A 22136-nucleotide genomic window follows, 5' to 3' on the forward strand; every position below is an offset into this window, starting at 1 on the left:
CTTGTTTAATTTTGAAAAAGTATAACGGTCAAACTGGAGTTTTCCCAACGATATACTGCAACTGTCAAATTTATAGGAAAATCCTTTTCGAGATCCGGGTCCAGGTTTTTGAGGCCACCCACCAAGAAGTTTCCACGAAGGTACTGTAAAAAAGACAACAGACAAACAAAAGACAAAAGTTCGTTTTTTGTTGCATGACAAAGCGAGTCAACTGTTTATCTCTTTGACAACGACCATTCACGATTCACAGTGATACAGTGGCGTAGCTATGAATTTGCCATCATTTTGGGGCCTTGGGGGGGGGGGAGGCTTGACCTCTTTGGAGGCCCATGCATTTTCGTAATATTAAATATTTAATGTAAAAAAAAAACACATTTGGGGGACCCCTTCAAGTGTGGGTCGGGGTCAAATTATCTCACCCCCCCCCCCAGCTACGCCACTGCTCTGCAGTGATAACAAAAAAAAAAGGTTACGTAAGTCAGTTTTCAATATATCCAGGAGAATTAAAACTATAAGATAACATCATTGTAAAAAATGTTGTACTTATCTGACTAGAAAGGAAGCGTAAGAAATCAATAATAAGGCTTGTCTTCGAATTTCCCATGGCTACGCAGCCCCAGCTGTGACCTACATATTTTGCCACATTCGACGCAGGCTATTGTCCTCCGATGGTCGATTTAGATGTTCTTTTCGCCGTCTACGTCTGTCCTCGAAAATCTCTTTTGGTCTCAAATGTATTTCCAGCGGTCTTTATGTAACCTCCAGCTGTCTCGTGTTGAAGCCGCATGCAACAATGTGCCCTCTTCTATGTCAGATACACGAAACCCATCCTTTCAGTAGTCTTCTAAAAATCGACAAATCGCACCACACCACACAAACACAAGTACTCACACACACTAAGAGCTCATACCCCCTTGCTGGCTGGAAGGGAAACCTGCCTTTCTAATAGCCTACTATCTCCTGAACGAATTGTTATAGTTATATAGTTATAGTAGGCCTATACAAAACACTTTCTACTACAAACACCTAAGACTAATCCAAACATTTTGTAAACATAGGCCTATATGACAAATACAACTGGAAAACTGTGTTCTCTGTTATATGCTTGTAAGTTTCTTATTCTTTTGTTTTCATTATATCCTTAAATCTTCCCGCTTAGCACTGTGAGAGCTTACAGCGTACTACTAGACCCTGGATGGTTAACGGGGGCGCGAACGAAAAGTTGAAACACTTAGATCTATGTCTAAGACGTCTACAGACCTACACAGTAACATGGATCAGCTATTTTGAACTTGCCAACACCAACACCTTTTAAAATTAAATAAATACATGTTAACTTTTTTTTTTACACATGCAAAGAGTCTATATCTTATAAAAAACAACATTAAAACATTTTAAACCGATTACATATTTAATTTTAAAACAAAAGTGATCATATCAAGTTCACTTTACCCGGGCATGCTACCCTGCCTCATAGTGGCGCCCTCATAGTGGAAACGATCGTAAGAGGAAACGATTAGGCTAAAGGGTATCAAAACAAGACTCCCGTGGAGGTGCTTAAGGGGGTGCGAGAGCATCCTCACTGCACTGTGCGGAGTTGTAAAAAAGCTCCGACAACCTTGTCACAATCCAGGCGCTGTTCCCCAAGGGGCCGTTACATAAATGGCGTGTCCCGCATAGTTAGCCTGGTATAGAAAAGGAAAGTGGCGGAGGTCTTAGTGTATGCGGTCTCTTGCCGCGAGTCTGACCCACCCGTCAGACAGAATAGTGTACACTGTTCTCATTCAGGCCGGTGGAGGGAGCTCTTGTTCACTTTTGCTGGCCTAAAGTTCCAAGAGCCGAGGGCTCAACTCTACCTGACAGTTGAAGAAGAAGAAGAAATTCACTTTCACTTTAATTAAGTTTTTTTCTTTCATATCCTTACAGCCTTTTTATTTTTTAATACTACCATGTGAAATTAAAAAATAAAACTTTTGCTGGAGCTCCATACTTCACCATACAGTCATACAGTATACAGTCTAGTTATCTAGATCTAGATCTAGTTCTTGTTGATATTAGCAACCCAATAAAACCTAGTGATGGGGAAAGATGGACCAAGATTTGTACATAAAGAGATTTTTCAAAGAGTTAACTTTTTATATCAGGTTACGTCGTTTTCTCTTGTTATTTAATTGCAAAGGTTGAAAGGATATAATTTATAAATTTAAAATTATAATCATAATTTTTATTAATAATACTCTTAATAAAAGTTAATAGTCATAGTCATATATCAAATATATGATATTATAATAATATTAATAATGATAATTATTTAAAAATATTTATGATCATAATTTAAATAATTACATAATTCATAATCATCAATGATAATAATTAAATAATGATCATGGTTCATCATTATACTCACATCTACTCTAGAATCAGATAGCCCAGAAACTTCAGATAGGGATAGGTCTAGGATTTCGCTCACTCTCTATATCTAAATTCTAAATGTAATATTATTAATGTAATAAAAAATTGTATGCTTTTTAAACTTTTTTATGCTAACTTACTAACTAGATCAAGATCTATATTTTTATATATTATATAATTATATTTATATATTATCTATATAATATCTGCTAGACTAGTAAGTAGAATCTAGATTATATAAATGTAATTTATATAAATAGGTAAATCTAGATTAAATGAGTTTGAGTGAGTCATCTGCTAAATTTCTTCAGTCTGAGTCTGCAGCTCTTAATTTTTAATCTGAATCAAACTTATGTTTATCCTTAAAATAGAAGCTCTAACTTGAAAAAAAAAAGGACTAGTGACTAGATCTAGTACCACTAGACTCGCTGGATCTATCTTTAATCAATGCAATCTAGTGCTATTGTCTAGTTCTAGTAGAGTAACTACAGTTTAAAGATAGTGTACTATATCTAAGATGGTAGGCTGTTCCAGGGGCGGACTGGGTATCAAAATCGGCCCGGGCATTACCATTAAACCGGCCCACAAAAGGCATGTCATATATTTTCGGTTACCCCCCCCCCCTCCGCAATTTATATATATATATATATATATTAGTGTGTGTATATGTAATTAATCTTCATTACATTCTTATCTTTTATTCTTTTTTATTTAAACGTTTTTTTCTACTCTAGAATACTCTCTTCCTATAATTAGTGAAAGGTAGTACACACCGCCAAGGGACATCTAGGGGTCTGGGGGAGCGCTGTAGGCTCCCCCACTCAGATCCAAGCATTATTTCCGTTATTTTAAGCTTTAAAAAATGCATATTCTGAGGTATCTACAGTGCAATTAGCCTGCTACTCTTCCGCTAAAAATATCAAAAACTTAATCTTCTATTCACTGGAGTCCATCGACTGGTAGAAAATGGTAAAATGCTTTACTTTTGTATTGGAAAAGAAGGGGGGGGGGGGGGGGGGAACCACAAAACCACTTTTGGATACGCTCATGAAATTTGGTGACTGTAGTTTGCTTAAGTTGGCTGCACTGGGGAAGTAAGTAAAGTTTCCCTTTCAGACAATGAGATCTGAGGCCAGTGATGGCTTGAATTCCTCCCCTCTCGGCTACGCCCGTGTGTTTTATCATAGGTGTAAGCCTAATTCTATTCAAAATATATAAAGTTTGATAACGCATCGAAAACTGCATGTATGCTTTCGTAGGCTTACATAATGTATTCTATTTATATATCTACATGTATGTAGTCTGAAAACTATAAACACTACAATAGCAGCCTTAATGAGTTTCAAACTTGTTGGTAGTACTTATAGATTACAGACGTTTCTTCAAAAAAATAAAATAATTAGGTTTTACGCATTTCACGTGTCAATCTAGTCATGCATGTTGATCTGTGACTTAAAATATGCTAAATCATTGGTTTTCCTGCCTGACAACCCATTCCTTTAAAGTGGTATCACCACAAATACAAAACTAGGGGTCTATCGAGCCGTCGTCCTCCTCTACATTGCTCTATGCGTCAGAAACATGGATAGTGTACAGTTAACATGCAAAGAAACTGAATCACTTCCACGTGACATGTCTGTGAAAAATACTGAATGTCAAATGGCAAAACAAAATACCAGATACTGAAGTCCTTCAAAGAGCGGGTCTGCAAAGCATCCACACACCCTGATGCAGTCCCAGCTGCGATGGGCAGGACACATGTGCAGAATAGAAGACCACCGCATCCCTAAACGACTCTTGTATGGCCAACTAAGCGAAGGAAAGCGCTCTTAAGGTGGTCATAGAAAACCCTTCAGGGACACCCTCAAAGCTTCTCTGAAGGCGTTCAGCATAGACCCAACCACCTGGGAGACAGAGGCACATGACAGAGCATCATGACGTCGAGCTGTGAAAACCGGCGCACAGGTTGATGAGAAAAAGAGAACAAAGCTGGCAGAAGAAAAAACGCCAGAGAAGAAAACAAGGCCAATGACACTAGCTCCAGCTGGAATAACCTGCCTATTGTGCGGCCGAACATTCCGGGCTCACATAGGTCTCACCAGCCACACGAGGAGACATAAAACCCCAGTGCAAAGCCCTCAGCCCCCTGGATGACAAAGTGGTCATAATCGAACTACGATGGATGAACTATATAGGCCTATATTCCTTTAAAAGATAAGAGAAAGCAGAACGGTTAAAGAGGTACCATTAAATGTGAAAAGCTCTTGCTTCGTCGTAGTACATTCTCAAAAACGAGATTTGTATATGAATATATTATTTAAAATATAAATGATTCTAAATATCGGATGTGACAGCGCTATATAAATTATTGTAATTATTGTAATAATTTTCATCATCAACGACTTCGTACTAAGCATAAGTTTTCCCGTTAATCACAACGGTATAAAATTGATTTAGATCTAGATTTATGTTTTAATTAAATACTTTTTTTTTGTAAGCCTTAAGTGTAGTATTTTTAGATCTATAACTACAAGAAACTTACTTTTTCTTTTCAAATCGCAGAAAGTAGAACTTTATACCCATATTGAGCAATGAATAAGTTGGGTGGTTTGGAATTTCGCGGCTGTGTGTATGTGTTTTGTTAAAGAGCTAATTGTCTCCCCTTTTGCCGCATTATATCAATGTTTTCTAACTTATCCTCTCCCATCCCTCTTTTTCGTTAACTTTCATGGAACCATCAAAAAACGGGTAAGGGAAGGAGCAAAACAAAAATAGGATTGCCATGAAAGGCCCATGCCGACCAGCAAAATGAACAGGCCAAACACAGTCTTGAAGACATCAAAGTAGTGTTGAAGGCCATGCCGCTCATCCATAGCAGAAGATACGGTCTAACATTTTACAAATGATAATACGTACAGTGTATAGTGTAATTCCTAAAACTATATTCTTGTTGAATTTCAAACAAAATTAATTGAAATAAGAATGTAAAAAAAACACAAGAAAACGTGCTCAGGCCGTTGTGTCTTGCTGCTGTCACTTTTTTAAAAAGTTGTCTGCATTAATTTTTTTTTCTTTGGTCGCTACCAGACCGGCCCATTGGGTACCGGCCCACCGGGCATTTGCCCGTTTGCCCATACAGCCAGTCCGCCCCTGGGCTGTTCTATGGCCAACAGTTAACTGCCTATGCCTTTACTTCCCCCAATGTAAGTCAGGTATCAGTACCCATTAGAGTTGGGTTTACCACTTGACCACCACACCACATCACTCTTTTGAAGTTTATTGTGAATAAATGTTGCATAACTTATATAGATCAGTTTAAACTACTATTATTCTTAATTTATTGAAGTAATAATTTGATAAACAGATTAAAAACATTTTTTTCTAATTTGTGTTATTCTTGTAATATGATTGTTCTAAACTAATGATTGTTACTACTGTTGACAAACATCACATAATTTTTTTTTAAATTTTTTTGTGTGTTTCTATTCAGGCAGCACAGATGGTACTAAAACAAGATCCTAAAAATATTGAGCTCTGTAGATACTACATATCCACTATGAAAACAGTGGCGGAAAAGCATGTCATTAGAATGTAAGATGTTATTATGTACTTGAGTTCGACTTTTGTTTGTTTGGTGTAATGCAAAAAGTGTAAGACAAAATTTCTTACAGACAATAAAGCTTATTATTATTATTTTGTAAGTATTTTAAAAACAGAGAAAAAAACTAATGTCCAGAATGGCAATAAATTTAGTTTTTTTTTTATTTTTGAAACAGTAACTTTGCTATATTCTCTTCCCCCCCCCCCCCCAATCCTTTTCCTGGACTCTTTTCAAATAAGGAAACAAAGGTGTTACTTGATCTAAAAATATGAAGATTTTTAAAAATAAAATAACTAACGTAAATAATAAAAAAAGATAATGTACCTGATTGCTATGTTAATATAATCTCATGTAAACTACAAAATCTATTAATTAATTTTTTCTTCAATACATTCCCTGAACATTATTATAGTACTAATGCTGATATGATTTAAAATGTATAACCTGCTTTACTTCATGCAGTTATCATTGTTCACATTTCAGACATCCATGCATAAAAAGAACTTATTGCAAGAAATGTAATGTAGTCTTTGTATCAGGAAAAACTTGTAGGATCCGAAGTAGAAGTGAGTGGCTTTGAATAACAGTCTTTTTATACATTGTAGATTTATCTCCATGTTCTGTTAAATTACATCTAAATATTTCTACTTTTTATTTTGTAGGTCAAAGTGAAAAGCATACAGTTGTGACATGCCTTCTATGTGGAAATATCAAACGTTATATGTGGAGAAAAAATTATTCCTTGTGGCCAGATAAAGATGAGGCATGGTTGCTAGATAAAAAAGAAGCAATTAAAAATAGTTGAATATATTTTAAGTATTTGTTTTATTAATCTTTTTTTATGATCAGTTATTTTTTATTGTACATTGTTTTTAGCATATTTTATAACATTGAAGTAAAGAATTATTAGCTACCATGTGGAGGACCATGCAAAAAATTAAAAAGTGACAAATTGCGGGGTAGGGGGAGAAATACCTCTTATAAGAACTTAAACAAGCCAAATATGGAAAAAATACTTCAAAAGAAAAAAAAAGGTTATATCTAATGGGAAGAACACATCCACACTTCTTAATACAAGGTTTATTTCCCATTGTCACTATCATACAGAATTAATTTATTACCACTATTTAATTAATTAATAGGTTAATTTTTTGTTTATTAGTGTTTTGTTATTAACAACAAATAATTGTGAAAAGTTTCAACTTGATCCCAGAAATGAAGCAGGAGAAATATTATGTGTTCAAAATCGGACAGATGGACAGAGTGAGTTGATTTAAGCTTTGAAAAAATGAAGGAAGTTAACTATTCATTCAGAAACATGATCATATCAATAAAATTTGTTAAGAAGAAAAAATGCTAACAGAATCGAAAACTACATGACTAATGACACCAACATACACACTAAATTATTACCTCCATTACTCAAGTTACAAAGTACATGAGACATATTCTTAAAAGTTATTTTGTTAGTGATAGGAATTGGAATAGAACCTTGACACAAGAGATTCTAAATGCCTAATTTCAGTAAATGTTAAAGTTTATGTCATGCAATTTGAAATTTTTTTTTTTTTTTAGTGGCTCTTTCATGATTTAGCATATTCAGTGCATATTGTCCAAATCTTGTGGACTTCTGGGTGAGGGATATCTGGGAGAAGGTTTCAGTGCTGCTTTTAGGTGCTCAAAAAACACAACTCAGCTCGTCAGGATTCAAATTCAAGTCCCCTTACTGGGTAGCCAAGGATTTTATACCTCTCAGCCACAATGCAGTATTTATTCAACTTAAAAAATAAATTGTTAAGACAATGCAGTTCCTGGTCATTTCATCCTCTTATCTTTTTATCCAGCATACAATACTTGTAATAATTATGAAATCATCTATATTTCATCTCTTTATTTTTATATACAAGACAAATCTTGCATGGTGCCCCAACGGTCTAATAGACAAGGGGATAGATAAAGTTAAATACAAGACAAAAAATGTACACATTAAATAAAAATTTTAAGTCATAAGAAATCTAAATATTCAACATCTATAGATATTATATAGATGGAATGTAAAAAATTTTTTGAGTGTTTTGTAGGTACAGAAGATCCATTGATTTGTATTGGTGTACAATGTTTGAAATTCTCTTGGCCAGAGTTGCATATTTCTTCTTTGGACGTTCAAAGTGGGATTACAACAAAGCTTATAAAGGCGATATGAATGGATGAAACAAGCATTTATTGGAATAAATAAAACAACTCAATGTTAAAAATGAAGCACCAATATTCAAGAAAGACTGACAAATAAACTGAAGATGACCATCGGGGGTGTCATGTGGCCTGCACAAGCAAATTAACTTCCCCAACTAATGTCGGGTATCAATTTGAGTTGGGTGGATTCAGAAGCATCACCAGGATTCAAATTCAAGGACCCTTGGTTAGGAAGCCAAGCATTTGACCTCTCTGCCACCACAATGCACCTATATTTATATACCAAAATTAATTTTAAAAAACAGTACCGGTATACAAATAAAATGTATGAATTTTTAAAAAGTAGAACAAAGTCTTGAGACAAATCTTATTCATTACACTATTACAGAAATAAAATGTGTTTTCTATAAAATCCAAGCCAAAGCAAGAAGGTTTGACATATAAAGATTATGGGTTATAATTATAACTCGCCCAGTGTGCAGCCGAACATTCCGGGCTCACATAGGTCTCACCAGCCACATGAAGAGGCATAAAACCCCAGTGCAAAGCTCTCAGCCCCCTGGATGACAAAGTGGTCATCATCGAACCACGATGGACAAACTATATATATATATATAAATATATATATATATATGATCATAATTATTCTAACTGTTCTTATCTTTTCAAAAATTTCCACAACTTTTACCACACTATGGCCTTTGAAAATAACATTGTTTGTAAGCTATATCCTACCTAGTTGTCTCCGCCTTGACGAGAAGTATAAACTTTGATATGGTATGTGTAGGATAATAATGACATCCACAGGGATCCCCTACATCAAATAGAAGCAATAAGTCAAAACTCTCAGCTTTTAAATGTATTTAGCATATCACTACTTATTTACATTTACTGTTTGATTTCTCCACAGGAAATGGGAATGGTAACATTGTAACACTTACTTTTTAAGTATTTTTCTAACAACTGGTATTCTAAGATCTCAATACAATATGGGTAATTATTATCTCTGTATTTTTTTAGGCCTAAAGTTTCTGCTATTTTCTTGAACACTCTAAAAAATACATAATAAAATACATTTTAATAACAACATTTAAAAACATAAATAAAAAACATTTTTTATTAAAATTTAGAAAAGAACAAAATTCAAAGTTGTAGTTTTCTTAATAGTAATTTATTAATAACAAGAAGTTACTGTGTAAATATGACCAGGCAAAAAGGCTTAAAATCATTAAATAATAAAAGGTAACATTCAAAGAAAATGTTACAATTGTTGTAAATGATATGTAAAAGTTTTAATATTTTGTTAAAAAAAATATACAGTATATTCAATTAAAATAGTAGGCCTATGTTCTAAGTTACATTGTAAATAAAATCTGTAGACATGTGACTATATTAATTGGTCACTCTTAATTTATAATCATAATCACTAACCTTAGAGCCTAGTTCTCAAACCAAATATTGGTGTTCTCTGTAGGCTAAGTTATATGGGGTACACTGATACAATATACTAAATAAATGTTCAAAGAGTTATGGCATAAATTTATTAATTCTCTACGCCCATTCAAAGAATTACAGAATGTTAAGCTCCTTTCAGCATATTATGTAAAAAGAAAGGGAGCAGATTACATTGGGCAGGTCACCTCGAAATAATGCCAGAGAACAGAGAAGCAGAGATTGTTCAACAACAAAAACCAAAAGGCAGGCGCCCCAAAGGCAGACCACGAATGGCTTGATGACATAGAGGCAGATCTACAACAGCTAAAAGTCTGTGCATGGAGATGTAAAGCACTTAATAGATCAGAATGGAGAGATGTGCCCTCTATGGGCTGTAGCGCCACTGGGATGGGATGGATGGATGTAAAAATAAATATTTCTTTGATGGAAAGGAAGAGTCAGAATTGGTAATAGAATTTTTAAAAAGCGCCAATGCACCATTAACCTGTTCAGTGGCATAATATAATTTTTTACTTCTTTTATTATGAATTTAGTTTTTTAAAGATTGTTATTTTAATGGGACTATACTTTTTTTTTTGTTCTACAAATAATGACAGACTGAACATTATTAAATGACATGAAGCTACAATAGAGAGTAGATTACATAAGCAACAAGACTGGTTTTCTGTGAACCCTTTATTTATTATATATCAAGTAAAGGTATCCTTTTGAGACCTTACGTTCTATGGGGTGGCAGATGATGTAAAGCTCATCTGTTGCTATGGCTGATGGTTTTCAAGGTTGTCAAGTGGCCAGCACAACAAAAAACTGCCCTTATTTCCCCAACTAATGTTCAGTATCCATTTGAGTTGGGTGGACTTAATGGTGTCAACAGGATTCAAATTCAAGAACCCTTGGTTAGGAAGCAAACATTTAACCACTCTGCCACCCTACCACACCTTTATTTATATTATATACCAACACTAATTAGAACAAAATAACAAAACAGTGTACAAATAAATTCTATGAATTTTTAAAAAGTAGAACAAAGTCTTCAGACAACTCTTATACATTACACTATCTATATAAATAAAAAGTGTATTTAATAAAATCAAGGTCAAAATAACCAATAAGTGAAGTTCTAGTTAGATCGCATTGTAAACTTCAACAAAAAATAAATAAATGCAATTAAGTTTGGCTATTTTTTTTCTGTCACCCAGTGCTTTTTTTGTGATGGTACACACCCATTTTTTTATTTAGGTAAAAAATTATTACTTTTCTTGTATTTTAACGTTTATTATTAATTTATTAGTAGTTAACAGTTAGGCAATCCATCACTAGTACAGGCACCTATTTTTTATTTATTTTTTTTACAAAAAAAAAAAAGCACTGATGTCACCAATGGAAATACTTCAGATTTCTAAAAAAAAACAACTAAAATACCTCATGTAGAATAAAATAAGCAATAATATTAATGGCTTCAAACTTTCTCATAATTTTTTTTTTCAAATGATAAACAAACTTGTTATATGGTTATAGTGAAAATATTTTAGAACACAAACTTTTTAGGTATTTCAATGTAATGGCTTTCCTGTCCTGGCTAGCACCAATACATGTCATTCATTAAAAGCTTATGTTAAAAAATATTTACACATTATAAATATCTAAATTATTTCTGCAGTAATGTTCTCATTTTATTTAAGACTTGGTCTCTTCTTTATTTTCAGCCATTTCTGAAACAAAAAAATTCTGAATAATGTTATATATAGATCAAAGTCTTTTAGAGTGTTGCTATTTTTCAAAGTTTGGTTATACAATTGTATTTCCAATTATGTTTTTAGACACTTGTATTTCAAAGTATGTTGTTATGGAACCCCCCTGGGTGTAGCCCCGCCTGCTCTTCCTTAAATCTGGCCCTGGTTAAAGGCAAGACTTTTACTGAGTAGGGATTGCATAGTAAGTAAATCTGCAATTTCTATTTACTCTAAATCAATTTTACAACTTTGCCTTCTTTTGCCATGCAACACAAATATTAACCTGACTGGTCACAATATCTCAATAGATTAAAAAAAAAACTGTTTGTAAGTGTGCAACTGGAAAAATATTAAGTGTAAAGTGACAGAATGGTGGGTTAACACAATAACAACAGCCACATTGTGACTTGAATAGCAATGTCGAGATGGTCGAGTAGATAATGTCAGTATTACTGTGTGTAAAGGGAAAGCAATCATGTAGAAGATATAAAAACAGAGACATGAGACATAGTGGAAGGCTTAGTATATAGACAAAAGTGTTTTCTAACAGAAATGTCCAATAGCTCAAAATTGGTTATAGATACATATGTAAGTCATACCTATATAAATAAGTCATATCTTTTTTTAAAAAAGAAAAGTAAAGTATTCCTTTCAGACCTTGTGATCTATAGGGCAGATGATGTAAAGGTCATCTGTTAGAAGGTTAACAAGGGTGTCATGTGACCAGCACAATGGTTAACTGCCTTTACTTTCCCCAACTTTTGTCAGGTACCCATTAAAATTGGGTGGACTCATGGGGAATTCTAAAATTCCAGAAATTCAAATCCCAATCTTCATCAAGATTTGAACCTGAGATCATTCAGGTCAAAAACCAAACCCTTCACCGCTAAGCCATCAGGATCCCAAATCATATCTTAAGAAGAGTAATACTATTTGAAATCAAGGGCACTAAACAAGGACTTGTTTTGATAAAAACATTGGACATAACTTATTTTGTTGGGTAGGAACTAGTTCTTGACCAGGTTCTGTGGAGAGATGTACTGCCAGCCCCAAACTCACAAATATGCAACTCCAGAATAAGACTTCATAGAGCTACTAGAGAAGAAGAAATGTTCCATAAAGACATAACAATAAAATAAGAACAATAATTTAATTACCTGAAGGTTTAAATTTTAAAGATGAACTAAAGATTCAAAACCTTGAGACTCCTGGCGTAGGACCATCACCAATAAACTCATGGCCAAGATTGTTAAAACATTGTCCACAAGTAAGCTAAGAAGAAAAAAAAAATGAATGTGTATAAATATATACAACTGAATAGAATTGAAAATACTTAATGTGTTTTTATATTGGCTGTCTCTCCCCTGCCCAAGTGTCCACATTTATGTTCATACCAATAATATACATGTAACTAATGATAAAGGGAAAAAAAGCTTCCCTACAATAGCTACCTTAATAGCAGTAGATGATTCTGGAGTCTTGCGCACACTGTCAGGATTTATAGTTTGTGTGAAGGCTGGCCATGGTGTTGCATGTTTATATTTAGCTTCACTGTTAAATAATTCATTTCCACATTTGGCACAAACATAGATGCCTGTAATATAGACATATACACCAAAATATAAACTTTAATTGTTTTCTTTAAATAGACCAATACATTTATTATTTAATATGTGCTGTTCTGCTACACAGATTATAAAAATATTGTCTTTGGTTCAAATAATCCTGCACATATTGATCCAGTGAAATTAATAGATCTACTCTCATCTATTATAAATTTTATTATAAATGTATATATAGTTTGTAAACTTCCTAAATCAGAGACAGTCCTCAACAGAAATTCAAAATCTAAAGTTAGGTAAATTTATTTATAGATAGATCTCTATTATTATTAAACATTGTTGCAGACTCCTTGGCCCACCTGGGAGGGCCAACACCAACTACTGAGCAGCCTGTGAGTTTCCATTATGCTCTGGGCAACAATCTGAACAATAAAAATAGAATTTAAAATGATTTGAGTGCTGGAACAAGTCTAAAAAAGCCAGCAGGGTCTTTCAAGGTAGAGGCTGCCTTGGCATGAACAAGCTAATATAGCACAGTGCAGGGCAGACAAATGTTCTGTTGTTAAATTGATTGAGGCCAAAGTTCTTCTCACTGACACTGTGCCCCCACAGCAGGGGGAAAAAAGAAACCATTGTTTTCAACTGTCCAGACTTGCTGAATTCCATCTCAACAGGTCTGGGAAGCCACAAATTCTTGACCTGTATTGTGACATAAGTGCATTATCATTATGAACAACAGCAGGGTTTATGTCATGAGCCTATGCCAAAGATGATTTTAGCCCCCCTCAGGCCCTAACTCAAATCCAAAAGGATTTTATTTGTAAGAAGTCTTGTTGCAAACTTTTTTTTGTGTAATATATGCAAAAAACAGTCTGTCAGAAAACAAGAAGAATCACATTACTGGAAAGTTTTGATTTCTTCTCTTCAGTAGTTTTGAGTCAAGTGAATAGAAACTTATATAGATATATATATATATTTATAGCTTTTATATAATGCTACTTTCATGCTTATAGCATGCTCAGAGTGCTTTGGTCCAATCTCATTTGTGGACCAGTGGGGGGGGGGGGGGGGGGTATCTAAGAGTTGGTTTTCCGTGCTGCCTTTAGGCACTCAGTAAACACAACTCTGCCTGAGTCGGGTGTCGAACCTCGAGCCCCCTTCTAGATAGCCAAGCCAAGTTCAAGCGCACTTAGCCTCTCGACCACGCTTCCCACTAGATACCTAAATTATACTATAGATCTAGAAATTTATAACATGATGATATTCTATACATATTGTTTGTTATAACTTGATTCTTTTCTTCTGTTCAACTCTGAACTTATTTATAATTTTTTTTACATATACTATGATGTACAGATCTAGACTCTAGATTGACTAGATCTAATAGATAGAATCTACTCTAGTTATTTAAGTTATTACCCAATCATTTAACGTGTAGGACGTAATCATCTTCTTTTTTGAAGATTCTAGATTCTATTTATTTCTAAATGATAGATGTTAGATCTCACTCTACTTGACACTAGTTACTCTAGTACTAGAGTAGTTTATGCTATTCGGACACCAATAAGTATCAAAATCTTCTTTAGTTTAAGGAGAATAAGGATGACAACTTATATTTGTACCCCTAACCTATATTTTTTATAATATTCAAGGTCAAAGAGGCCATGTGTTTTCATTTAATTCAGAAAAATTTGACCCACATTAGTTGATTCTGGACACCATAAATTTATTTCAGACAGTCTCTATATTTAGGCATCAATAAACTCAGATTTTAATTCTATATATTAACTGTAACTAAAGAACATTTTGATACTTCATTTTCTTTTCTATGTCGAACCATTGTCAATAATGCACTGTCAAAGTCAAACTTTCAAATTTGGGCCTATAGGTGTCCGAATAGCATAAACTACTCTTTATATAGAGACTTATTTTATGTTTACATGATTAGATGTGTGTTGAATGTTTGTGTTTTTTGTTTATTAATTTAATAAATTTCTAATACAGATGATCTTTTGTAGTATAGTACAGGTTAGGATAGCCATTCTTGCCTAACTGAATCCTCTAGATCTATATTCTCTCTATATAAAAATAGATCTATATATATATAGTTCGTCCATCGTGGTTCGATGATGACCACTTTGTCATCCAGGGGGCTGAGGGCTTTGCACTGGGGTTTTATGCCTCCTCATGTGGCTGGTGAGACCTATGTGAGCCCGGAATGTTCGGCTGCACACTGGGCGAGTTATAATTATAACCCATAATCTTTATATGTTATCTTTATATACAGTAACTTACGTTTATCGAACAAGTTAAGCTCATTCGCCGACATTTTTTATGTTTGAATTTGTGTATCTCCGTAAAAATTAGACCTAGAAAAAAACTGATTATATCTATGAACTCCTCATCCATTTTTCTTAAAAAGTAGACATGTTTTATTCTATTACTACTCAAAGTTAAACTTATATTTGATGTTAAAGTGAGTCAGGTCGATGATTTCAAAAGCTTAAATTATCGAACACTTTTTTACCTTTATCTTATCTTATCGAACATATTAAGAACTTATCGAACAAATGAGAAGTATGGTGTTTTAAAAGTGTTATAATCTTAAAATTTTGTGAAAAGTATGGTGTTTCAAAAGTGTTATAATCTATATTTTTTTTTATTTATATCATTTTCTTTTTACGCCATGTCAAGACAGACAGATTTTAGTCATTTTCACATGGTCCACATCGAAGGAATCTATAAGTATAATCTATCACTGATCAGCTCTGCTTAGAAAATGACGGTGCTAAGCCCAGCAACGCATTACCGTAGTACTTATTTAGGTCTAAGCTATTAAGGCCATTAATAAATTAAATCCAGATATTATCTATTTGAGGGAGAGCCTAATAAGCTTTGGTAGCCAATAGATAATCCTCCCCAAGTCATTGCAGGACACAACAGTTTACTTGGTTGACCTAAAAACAAAACATACGGTACGCGGCCCTACGTAACTAGCCGCCGATCTAGCACGCTCAGTGTATGTAACAGCCCAAAAGTCAGTGCTAGATATTTTTCGATCTGGGCGGGGAAGGGGGGGGTGCTGAAAAGCTATGGTAGCTTGCGAGCTGTGTTACCTATAGATGTAGATAGATCCGCCCTCCCTAAACCACCTGGTTGACCAAAAAAAACCACTGTATTTTAGAGCACGCTTAGTATTTGTCACACACACACAAACAACATATCTATATATCTATCACGCCTAGTTTTTGTGACCTAATTAGCGGCTTGACCATAGGTACTCGAATGATGGCTCCTTCCCCTTTCCCCTCAACATTGTTCTTACTACAACTTGAACAATGTTTTGGGACTGCGTTGGTGGCCAGGTTTACACCTGTGTGTTGGGCTGTCACTGACCTTTTTTTTTTTGTTGTGTGTTAGTCTGGTGGCTGCGTTTGGATTGAGTCTTGAAATTTACGTTGTTACTTTGCACTGAAAAAGTGTGAATGTTGGAGAGTGGAATTGCGTAAGGGGGTGTAGGCAGAATAAGAGAGTGGTTAATTGTGTTATTGTTATTATTTTGTGTATTTGTGATGTTTCAAAGGAGTGTCTTTGTAGCGCATTATGAGCTTTATCATACTTTATGGTATATGGTACTTTATATATAATTTTTTTAGACCCTGCGCCACACGTCTAGATCGAGAAGCACAACTGACTATGTATTTGAGGCTGACGTCACATTTTAATGGTCGATCAATTATTGATGATCTCTTGATACAGTGTCTGGACTGTTTCTCTCCCCCCCCCCTTTTTTTTACCTACCAAAGACATTTCTATTTCAAAATACCATATCTATATTCTATACCTCCCCCTTAGCCCTTTCGTTTTATTAATATCTCTTCACATCAAGCACATGCGCTAGGTATTGGTTTATAACACATAATTCAGAAGTTAATAGAATGGGGCATCTGAAGAAAAAAAACACAACTGGATATATTCTACATTCATTGTTCCTGTGTTATATTTTATATTCCTTGCACCTATAGTAGCACAACCATGATAATAGCATCAAACTATAATATATGTGTCATAAAATCAAGCTTTTAAAATGGGTACATTTAGTGCATATCGATGTAAATCTATTTACTTAGAAAAATATAGCACATTTACGGTAAACCACAAATAGCTGATACAAATTGTTACACATGGGTAATTTATATATGTACTTTGCATTACATTATTTTTAAAAATAACAATTAAAAAATATATAATTTAAATATTTTGTGTTCTTTGGGTTATATCCCTTTGATGTTTATTTTTAACATTAAAATGGCGTTCGATATCTTACGAAGCTGAGATTGCTTATATAAAAACTGCTAATACCCTTAACCCGAGACTCACTCCACTCTTCCCAAGAGTTCAAAAAATGTGAAAACTTTATACCAATATTACCAATGCACTTTGAATATAAGTAAAAAAAATGATCCTCGGGTGAAAATGAAACTAATTATAACTTAACTACAAAGAAATGGACGATGCACAATAAGAATGGACTAGTTTCTTTATAATCATCGAAATAAAGGAGAATTTTAAAAAATACAATGGGGTGTTCGATAAGTACCTTAAAGACCAACTGAAGAGGTTTTTTTCAAAATTGAGATAGCGATTGATTTAGATAGTAGATAGCATCAAAGTTAGTTCCTAAAAATTTGAGATTTTAGAAAAGCGTATTTATATTAGAAAAAGTAATTTGAAAGTGTAAAAAATAACGAGATTTGAAAATCAGCTTCAATGGCCGAAACCGGAAGTGACGTATTGTAATGGACTGAGAAAATGTAAATAAAAATAGACATGGCTGGATACGTTATTGATAGCGATTCAGATGATAAACTTATCTAAATCTTGCTGTCCAACAATTTTAAATGATACTTATCATGGGATGCACCAAAATGCCCTGAAGAGAACTCTTCTACTTTTTCAAAATATATTATAGAGCAGACTATTGAATTAATATAATTATAGATAGATTATAATAGGACTAGTCACTAGATTGTCACTAGATCATCATAGATCTAGATCTAGTCTACTCTAGTAGTAGTCTCTAGTATCATCAAGTACTAGTAGATCATCTAGGTCTAGGTATACTATACTTAGACTATACTAAGTCTAATAGTACTAGTATACTAATAGTATACTATTAGTCTATTATAATTTTTATTATAACAAAACTAAATGGTTAGATCTATCTATCTATTCTATATTATTTTCTATATCTCTAATTCTAGCTAGGCCTTCTTGGCTTCTAACACTTTTACTAGTCACTCACTAGATCTAGATCTAGTTTATAAATACTTGACTTGTATTATTGTACTAATTGTAGTATTACTACTAGTAATACTAGTAATAGTTTATAAACTAGTAGATTTAACTAATTTAAGTAGATCTAGAGTAATCTAGACTAGCCTCTATGTTAAGTCTAAGCCCAGTCGCCAACATTTTTTAATGCTTGAATTTGTATATCTCTGCTCTGTAATAGTAAGACCTAGTGAGTAGTGTCCTAGCAATAGCATAAAGATTATTCATAGATATAAATATAATATTATAATAGTCAAGGACTAAACCTAAAGCCTAAGCTAAATCTATCTAGAATATATTTATACTCTTTACTAGCCCTTACTATACTTATTAATAAGGCTAAACTTTAGATCTAAAAAAATGATAAGTCATCATTTATATTGGTAATATAAAATACAGATTTTTACTAAACACATGTGACATTTCTTTAAGTCTTAAACTTAAACAGGGCGGGTCCTAACGATTGCGGGGCCCTATGTGAAACTGATTGCGCGGGGCCTAGTCTGGGTGGGAATAAGGATAATAAGTGAAAATTAAGATTTCGTATTTAAAAAAAATTTGACTTTGAATTTTATTAAATCTTTACTAAGTACAAGATTACGATCAAATTAACTTTACTTTACAAACTTTGCAACCTATGGCATATTAAAATGCCAGTCACTCTATTAAAGTAAATAAAGTATGGAAACTTCTGATTAACGTGAAAATTTGCCTGATTATTACATTTTAGTACATGAAAGCTGACAATGTCTTATTTCGTTTATCTCGCGTAGGATTAGCGTTTTCCAGAATGAATGACACCCATAATTTTGTCTATTTTTCAGGAGATTTTTATGAGATTTCCAGGTTTAATATATACCGATATATATATATATATTGCAATTTAACTATTACACCTAGAATTAGCACGAAGCCTATGAAAGTGCAGGGCCCACTGCGACCGCATAGGTTGCAGTGGCTTAAGACTGACCCTGGTCTTATATATATTAGATTGCCTAGACCTAGAGTAGAGTAATTTATTATTATTAAGAACAATAAGAGTTAGATGTTGATGTTAGATCAGATAATCAGTATAACATATATAATATATATATATATATATATATATATATAACCACTAGTTCTATATATAATGTATACATAATTAAGTATAAATGTTAATAAATAAATTTTTAAAAATCTATTTTACAGAAAACATATATGACATGTGGCATACAGACAAGTTTACTAGATGGATCTTTCATCATTTTGGAAATACAATATTCCCTGTGAAACAAATCACAGAAACATTCTACAATTTTATTTTATATAATAAATACCAATAAATGTAAATACAAAATCACATTTTAATAGAGTTCTTCATTATACACACAACAATATTTTAGTATGTTCCTTTTCACTTGCTAGGTTTAGACAAAGTTTCGAATCAGGATTTAATATTATTAAGTCATAGCCCAAAACTCCAGCAGGATGTTAGTTAATGGCAGTGGTCAATGTTTGAACCTGAGACCACAGAGAAGACAGTTCGGAATGCAAACCACACAACTTTCGGCGTTTCGAAACCTATTCAAATTTTGATCATTTTTATGTTAATGCAGATCTGAATGTCCATTGCAATGATGACTTGATCTGTAAAGGGGTTACATTTTTTTAAAATAAGTTGGATCTCATTCTTCGAATGATGCTATTTATTAGAAATTGCAACGTGGAATACATATTAGAGGCCAAAAGAAAATCCACTGATGAGGGAAGACGTAGACGTCATAAAGAACATTTAAATTGACCACCAGCTGAATATGGTTATGTCTTCGCTGGACGCGGCAAAATATGTAGTTTGCAGCTGGGGCTGCGTAGCCATGGAAAATACTGCATTTCTCATTAATCTTTCGACTCGACTGCCAGCCTTATTTATTAAACACTTTAAATTATGTATAGCTCTGCATTTTTTAATAACAATAAAAATATATATATATATTCAGTGATTAACTGGCAATAATTGGGTTACTAAAATTTAATAAAATGAGTTGCATAATTACATCAACAGTAGCCTATATGCATTACTTAACATTATATTGATACTATAATTTATTTTCCACTTCCCTGACTTCCCAGAGAAAAGAAAAAAACGACAACTCCTTCTCCAGTAGGATAATCTCTTTCATTTATAGTCTAAACACAATTTAAAACTTTGTTACCTACAGTTACAGATTAACTTGCTAACTTAACTATCTAATAATGTAATGATTCTATTCCAATCAACAAATGAGTCAAGCGTGAGATAAATGAAAACTCTTTAATTTTTAGATATATATTTATAGAACTATGTAAGTATATAGGCCCGAATATACGGTACGAATATATTTAAATAAGAGTGTAATAAAATCCATATTTCGTATATTAATAATATTATAGAATTGGTAGATCTAGGTCTAATTTTTGCCTTATAGATTACTTTTTAGAAATTTAGATCTAGTACTTTTTTTTACTAGTAGATCTAAATCAGACTACTTTTAAGTTTAAGCTATTTGCCTAGTGTTGTACGGGGTTGTGACTCTAGATTCAAACTAAATAGAATCGTATACTACAATAACTACATTGAATGAGCTCAACATTCACATTGTAATAATTGTTTTTTTCCCATATTGGGCCTATTTACGGACGACTATAGGTTAATAATCACTATTAAGTGTATAGATAGAGTATATAATTTTAAACTTTGTTTTTCTAGGTCTAGGCCCAGCACCTCGATCGGATGTCTAAATAGATAGGTCTTATCTCTAAATATCCAATACTACTATTACTAGATCTAGACTTCATCTAATTGGATTTAGATCTAAATTTAGGTCTACTTCGTACATCATTAATGATCTGAGAAAAGAACTCTGCTCTTGATCAAAAGCAGTAGATCTAGAGCTAGAAAAAGCCTGAAGCAGTAACATAAGCCATAAATTGCGTAACTTGACTAAAACGAAACATGTGAACTGAGGCTCGCGGTACTGCGTGGGCTGAAACGCTGTTCGCTTGACTAGATCAAGAATAAGCCGACAAACAGTAGATCTAACATGCAAAGCCATACATTGCGTGATTTGACCTAATTTCCCCAACTCTAACATCCACTTTTTATAAATTGGCGTGTTTTAGTCGCCTTTGTTTTTAGAAACTAGCATTCCTGTAAAAAGGAATAGGGAAATACGCTGAGCCATAAACTGAAAAATTTGACCTAATTTCCCTTAAACTACGTCATCGACCTTGGTTGTCTGGGAAATACTGATCTCGAATGGCTTCGAGATTGTGAAATTTAATAGTCCCTAAAACTCACATTAAATTGCTTATATCTAAATAATTACAAAGAATATAGGTCTACAATTTCGTATGTATGTTTTTTTAAGCATTATGAATCTAAAAAAAAGTATAACACCGGTTTCCGCGTCTGACCCCAAAACCTCTTCAGTTGGTCTTTAAAACGAAGGTGTTCGATAGAATGGATAGATGTAAGTTACTCTACATCTAGTCATAGTCTACCTGCTTCAAAATGATCCCTGAAATATTCAGCCTTTGACCAGGAGCAAAATGACATTATTCAGATCTAGATGTATTGTATCCAGGTCTAGACTGTCTTTACTCTAGATCTAGATATTAGATATAATATCATCTAGACTCTACACATAGACTAGAATCTAGATCTTAGATTTATTTATATTTAAAAAAAACGAATCTAGAAGAGATCTATTTTTATTTTAACCAGAGTTGTTCACTCATGGGGATAAACTTACTTTTTAAGATTTAGTTTGGCATCATTATGTTATATAATTCAGACATTACTTCAAAAAAGAAGATCTAGATTAG

At 33.3% G+C, this 22136-nt stretch overlaps 2 protein-coding genes and 1 long non-coding RNA gene across 3 annotated transcripts; 2 read left to right on the top strand and 1 right to left on the bottom strand.

Annotated features, from left to right (window-relative positions):
- Positions 1-1722: 1722 nt before the first annotated feature.
- On the top strand, positions 1723-6823 carry LOC106066219 (ribonuclease P protein subunit p21-like). Its single transcript, XM_013225194.2, has 4 exons — positions 1723-2144; positions 5903-6003; positions 6497-6579; positions 6676-6823. Exons 1-4 carry the CDS (start codon positions 2079-2081, stop codon positions 6816-6818), a joined length of 393 nt encoding a protein of 130 aa, XP_013080648.2. The 5' UTR covers positions 1723-2078; the 3' UTR covers positions 6819-6823.
- On the bottom strand, positions 6820-21988 carry LOC106063190 (methionine-R-sulfoxide reductase B1-A-like). The gene is made up of 4 exons (XM_013221495.2): positions 21813-21988; positions 12846-12988; positions 12552-12666; positions 6820-11373 (listed from the first exon to the last, which is right to left on the bottom strand). Exons 1-4 carry the CDS (start codon positions 21865-21867, stop codon positions 11339-11341), a joined length of 348 nt encoding a protein of 115 aa, XP_013076949.1. The 5' UTR covers positions 21868-21988; the 3' UTR covers positions 6820-11338.
- Positions 17594-19634, top strand: LOC129924471 (uncharacterized). The gene is made up of 2 exons (XR_008776406.1): positions 17594-18074; positions 19482-19634. It is a non-coding gene; the product is annotated as an uncharacterized LOC129924471 (long non-coding RNA).
- Positions 21989-22136: the final 148 nt, after the last annotated feature.

This window comes from Biomphalaria glabrata, chromosome 2 (assembly GCF_947242115.1).
Source record: "Biomphalaria glabrata chromosome 2, xgBioGlab47.1, whole genome shotgun sequence".
Classification (NCBI taxonomy): Eukaryota; Metazoa; Mollusca; class Gastropoda; family Planorbidae; genus Biomphalaria; species Biomphalaria glabrata.

Bases quoted from the DNA above. Each gene is read 5' to 3' on its own strand.
- LOC106066219 (XM_013225194.2), top strand. From the start codon at position 2,079: ATGGGGAAAGATGGACCAAGATTTGTACATAAAGAGATTTTTCAAAGA. The intron at 6,004-6,496 runs GTAAGATGTTAT...TTCACATTTCAG, and splicing joins GAAAAGCATGTCATTAGAAT to ACATCCATGCATAAAAAGAA. The intron at 6,580-6,675 runs GTGAGTGGCTTT...TTTATTTTGTAG, and splicing joins TTGTAGGATCCGAAGTAGAA to GTCAAAGTGAAAAGCATACA.